Below are 6,124 nucleotides of genomic sequence, written 5' to 3'. Positions count from 1 at the left end.
TATTATATTGAAATTTTTCTATTTTATATTTATTTACCATTTGTTTTATGTAACCATTTATTTCCCAAATGTTGTATTTGTTTTATATTTGAATAAATATTAAAAGAATTCCTTGCTTGCTTTAATAAACAATACATTTTAACATTTCCCTATAGGTTATGAAATAATATTAACAGCTGTTTCTGTAGCCGCTGTATTGATGCTTCAGAAATTGTTTACAAACGCACAATAGGCAAAAATTTGTATACATTCAAAATATTTTTATAAGAAAAATAATTGGGTAACGACAATGTCTAAAACTTCTCGACGAGACCAAAGTAGACAAGGTAATATTAATATTATAAAAAATGTGATTTCCAGCTTTATAAATTTTTTTTTCTCTTTTAAACTAGAAACTGTACCAAACAAACGCAAGCGTATAATAGAAATTTTAACAGATGTACAAAAGATGCAAATGAGTGAAGATGAGGAATTGATGACCGACACACCGTTGGAAGCTATTAACGTCCAACAGTTGCTACGCGAAGGCTTTACACACCTAGCAAGTACAATAAAAAGTACTTTAATTCAAATGAATAATGAAAGGGAAAAGAACTTGGAGAGACGGCATAAAGAGTTAATGAATTTATTGGCAAGTAATCTGTCCACCGATAATGGTGATGAAATTCTTGACGACAAGGTAACAGATTCTGAAAGCGAGGACACTAATCAGACTTCTGTAGCCGAGGAAAATAACGTAAAGTTTGTACCTGTAAAAAAAGAAATTGGAAAAAATGCTTGGACAGAATCAACTCCTAATTCTTTATTTAAAACTAACATTGATGAAGTTCCAGCTAAGAATTCAGTTCTACGTAATAAATCCCACAAAACTGAATATGAAATAATGAAGGAGAAAATGCTACAAATGCAAAGAAAGAAAATGGAAGATCGTGAACGTAAAAAACATTGCTATAATTAAGATAATGTAATAATAGATTCATAAATTTTTAAATCAAACAAAATAAAATGTACAATATTCTAGTTATAGTATGTATGTATGTGTGGTGTATTTATTTGTTAACCGCTGTAAAAAAACAGCGGCTCAATAGTAAGTTATCAGCTGAAAAATAATTTGCGGGTAAATAATATTCAGAAATTTAAATTATTACCTTATGGGCAGTAATGACGACGAATTGCAAAAATATAGAAAATAAAGTAATTACTACAAAGCGAAGACGAAGCTCAACAAGTGAAAGTTATGATCGACATAGCCAGGAATTATTTTGGCCTGATTCCGATGATAATGATAGTTTTTTCTCAAATTCCAAGATAGAGAATCTAATTGATAATAAAGTTGGGACTTTTAATGAACGTAAAAGTAACATAAATGATTTTGAACATAATTGCATAGATGATAGCCTTTTTGGCGATATAAATATACCTGAATCAGAAAATGGTAATTTAGGTGGTACGCCTTTAGTGCAAGATTTTCCTGACAGAATCAACAACAGCGACGTAATATTTTCAGATATCGACATAAATGATTATATACAAGATTCTGAAAAGGATTTATTTAGTGATTCGCTGCCTGACGACTTTGCAATACAAAATACACAGAAGTTCTTGGAAGATGTTGCTTTTAAAGTACCAAATATACCAAATCAAAAGAATAAACATATTCCCAACGATGATTCCATGATATCGGTTTCAATGCTAGAAGATATTCAAGGTTCTCAATATGAGACAAGTGAAGAAATACGCAATCGTACGATTCAATCAAATCAATGTGCAAATAGTTCCCACAAAGAAATTGCCGATTTGTCGCATTTAAATTGGGAAACACAAATATTTGTTGAAGAAAAAAATGATATACCATCAAAAGGCAATTTTTATGGTTTACCAGATAGTGTAAAGAAAATGATACTCGAGCATAAATCCATCACGGGTTTATATGGTGAGTAGTAGCATATATTATACTTCAATCATTTAATAAATTTCTTTATTTAGAATGGCAGGATGAATGTTTAAATCTACCAGCAATAAGGCAAAGAAAAAATTTAATATATGCTTTACCGACCAGTGGCGGAAAAACATTAGTTGCGGAAATTTTAATGTTGAGAGAAATAATATGCCGGGAAAAGAATGTTCTCTTTATACTTCCATATGTATCAATTGTTCAAGAGAAAGTAAGTTGCACGAATAACATGTATAATAATTATTTATAATAATTTAATATTGTATTAGAATATTTATAAATAAAAACTATGATTTTGGTTATTTAGGTAAGCGCAATGTCACCATTTGCTATATCACTGAACTTCATTGTTGATGAGTACACGTCTGGTAAAGGAAAGTGTCCACCATCGAAGCGCATTAAAAGGAAAAGTATATATATAGCTTCTATTGAAAAAGGTGCAATTTTACTTGATAGTTTAATTGATGCTGGACGTGCAAATGAAATTGGCTTAGTTGTTGTAGACGAATTACATTTAATTGGAGAAAAGGGTCGGGGATCGGTACTCGAAACAATGCTAACAAAAGTTATGTTTATAAATGGTAATTATTAATAATGATTGTCATAGATTTGACATCCTGGAGCCAATCGTTTTTTTAGATGGTCAAGTGTTGCTTACTTCTTACCAACTGAATTACAATATTATATGTTAACGTTGATTTGACTTAAAATTTGTTATATTTGTTACAGCTAAAATACAGGTTGTTGGAATGAGTGCGACTATAGGAAATCTAACTGAAATTTCTACATTTTTAAATGCTGACGTATATTCAAGAGGATTTCGTCCTGTAGAGCTAAAAGAATACATAAAATGTGGTCGAGATATATTACAAATTAATGCTGCTGGGAAAACGTTGGAAGAAGTTTTTACCTTTAAAAGAAGTGTTAATTTCAAGGTTCGAACTCAAAACAAGATAACATTTACAATTTTACAATATAAGATTTTAATTATTTTACAGTATACTGAGTCAGTTGCTCGTTGTGATCCAGATCATTTAGCTGGGCTAGTTACGGAATGTGCTCCTAAGCATTGTTGTTTAATATTTTGTCCTACACGAAAAAACTGTGAAAACGTAGCTTTACTCTTAACACAAATTTTACCGAAGTCAGTATCTTTTATACTCTTGCACACCGATATACTTTAATAAATTTTATTAATTTAAATAGATCCAGATTTTTGGAGCACCAAAAAAGTGAAAAGAATGATCTGATGGATGCGCTTGAAAAAATATGTGGCATATTAAGTCCAGTTTTAGCAAAAACAATACCGTTTGGTGTTGCATATCATCATTCAGGTCTGACTACAGATGAACGCAAATTCATTGAAACTGCATATAGACTCAATGTAATCAGTGTTATTTGCTGCACGTCCACTTTGGCAGCAGGTGTTAATCTACCAGCTAAACGTGTAATAATTCGCGCCCCCTATATTGGTGCTGAATTTATGACTCTATGTAAATATAAGCAAATGGTTGGACGAGCGGGTCGTGCGGGTATGGGTGAAGCTGGTGAGAGTATACTCATAAGTGCGTGCCAAGATAATGTTCGTGTTGGAGAAATGTTATTTTCGCCAATGGATAAAGCTGTTAGTTCCTTAGACAATATAGATGGTTTAGGTATTCAGGTAAATAGCTTATATGTAGATTTTGTTTATTTTAGTAATTTTGAATATTTTTTAGAGTCTTATAGTAAGTTCAATAGGTTTGAACTTAGCACATTGTCGTCGTGATTTATATCAACTTTTAAATAGTACATTACTTGCTGTACAAGCTGAACAACTTGGTCTAAAAACAGAGACTCTTGTAATGAATTCGATACGAGAGATGTTCAAAAACAGAATACTAGAAATTTGCTCTAGGGAAAAAAGTGAGCAAGCATCAATAATTATTAGTCAAGATATAAGAAATGATATGAAAAGTATAACAACACAAGAACGTCGTCTATTTATTGGCAAATCAACAAAATTTCAGTTGACAACTATTGGTAAAGCTTCATTTAAAGCTGGTATTGATTACAAACGAACATATAACATTTATTATGAATTAAAAAATGCACAGAAACATTTAATTTTAACAAACTATGCACACCTTCTTTACTTAGTTGTTTGCTTTAATTCAAATGCAACTGGCGATGAATTATTTGCAGCTAATGCAGCTATACTATTTCGAGAGTACACATCTCTAGATGACACAACACAAAAACTATTCCAACTTGTAGGTTTAACAGAAGCAATCGCAGCTAAAATAAGAAAAACTCTTTCAATACAAGGAAAAATGGAGTTAAAATTAAATAGATTGTTTAAGGTACTAATACTGATTGATATATTGAATTTATTGCCAATACCTGCAATTGCTACGAAATTTGATATTGAACGCGGCTCGCTACAAAATTTAGTCAGCCAATCTACAGCAGCTGCCAATGCAATAGTACGTTTATGTGAACAGGTGGAAGAATTTTGGTGCTACAAACCTTTATTTGAGAGAATTGGTGCAAAAATGGATCGTTGTGGTACAATTGAATTGGAACCACTAATGGAACTGCCTGCTGTTAAGATTGTAATTTTATTTTGTTTATTGTTGTAGTTATTAACTTTTCTTAAGTTTTTTAATTTTTAATAGATTAATGTTATTATACTTAATATAATATATTATGATAATATAATATATTATTATAATATTTTATTATATTATTATAATAATTTATTATACTATAATATTATATTCTACTATTATAATATATTATTATACTATTATAATATACGTTTATATTATTATATAATTATTATACTGTTATAATTTTTTATTATTATACTATTATAATATATTATTTTTATTATAATATATATATATATATTATTATACTATTATAATATATTATTCTACTATTATAATGTATTATGATATTATAATATATAATTATACTATTATAATATATAATACGTTTATAACTTATAATAATGTTATAATATATTTATAAATTATTTATTTATTCATTTATTAATTATTTATATATATTACAATAAATAGTTTTAAATAATTATATTCTTTATAATTTTTTTTTATATTAGTTATTATTGTATATAATTTTTAATTGGACTTTTATGTTAATGATAATTATTGATAACTTATTTTTCAATTTTATACGTTGAAACTTTTAAATTGTACTGTAATAATTTAGTTTTTTATTAGTTTTTTATTAGTTTTTTATTAGTTTTTTATTAGTTTTTTATTATTTTTTTTATTATTTTTTTATTTAGAATCGTGCAAAGCAATTTTATGCTGCTGGTTTTAAAACTATCGAGGATATTGCGAAATGTCGTCCAATGCAGTTGGTGAAATCTATTGAACATATGCCTTTGAAGGTTGCTAAAGAGATTATATCAGCTGCCAAGGTAAGATACATATAAATATAAATTCAGTTTTATATAATAAATAATTTAAATTTATATAATAAATAATAAATCATTTTTCTACAGATAATTTTAATGAAAAAATTGGACGTACTAGAAGATGAGACTGAGGCAATCAAATTATGTTTACATCAAACTGAGGAACCAGAATAAAATAGATTAAGAAATGTAATTAATTTGTTTGTTTGAAATTATTTTATTTTTTTGTTTTTTGTTATTTTAAACTTAAGTTTTAAGTTTTCATTAACACGTGCATATATTGTGAATACACACGTTTAATTTATAATTTCAAATTGTATAATTTTAATTTATATAATTTATAGGCAATAATTTGTTTTCAGTTTAGTGATATTTAAATAAAAATTTCATAATTAAAAATTTGCAATAAAATAATAATAGAAAAATCAATGGTTTTTAATTATTAAATTTAAAATTAAAATAGTATCGTTAAAAGAAAACTAAAAAAAAAAATTAAATCAAAAAATAACAAACACTAAGTTTAATTTAAAGACAAATATTTATATTTGCCTCTTACTATCACGATATTTGAGTATTTTCTAAAAATTATTTATTTCTAAGAATATTGTTGAAATCCTTGATACCAATCTTAATAATCTGCAGTTATTTTCGCAGGATAAGCATTGGTAAACTTTTTAGTTTGGATGTTACAGTGGCTTGAGTTTGGTGTTCCAATCGCACATAGTTTTTAAATATGATGAGTT

The 6,124-nt window shown here is 27.4% G+C and overlaps 2 protein-coding genes across 2 annotated transcripts; both read left to right on the top strand.

Moving 5' to 3' along the window:
- Positions 1-37: 37 nt before the first annotated feature.
- LOC119664789 lies at positions 38-1,033 on the top strand (the record flags this gene model as incomplete). Its single annotated transcript, XM_038074202.1, is given in 2 exon segments — positions 38-326; positions 393-1,033. Coding segments are annotated over 2 exon segments (603 nt in total). The 3' UTR covers positions 959-1,033.
- Positions 1,034-1,061: 28 nt separating this feature from the next.
- Positions 1,062-5,688, top strand: LOC119664788 (helicase POLQ-like; the record flags this gene model as incomplete). The annotated part of the gene is given in 9 exon segments (XM_038074201.1): positions 1,062-1,933; positions 1,987-2,165; positions 2,262-2,535; positions 2,684-2,889; positions 2,953-3,098; positions 3,161-3,617; positions 3,673-4,548; positions 5,250-5,384; positions 5,469-5,688. Coding segments are annotated over 9 exon segments (3,132 nt in total). The 5' UTR covers positions 1,062-1,161.
- Between the last annotated feature and the right edge of the window lie 436 nt (positions 5,689-6,124).

Source organism: Teleopsis dalmanni, unplaced genomic scaffold (assembly GCF_002237135.1).
Source record: "Teleopsis dalmanni isolate 2A unplaced genomic scaffold, ASM223713v2 unscaffolded_contig_2657, whole genome shotgun sequence".
NCBI lineage: Eukaryota > Metazoa > Arthropoda > Insecta > Diptera > Diopsidae > Teleopsis > Teleopsis dalmanni.
The sequence above is the reverse complement of the archived record's forward strand: the minus strand, read 5'-3'. Positions and strand labels throughout refer to the sequence as shown.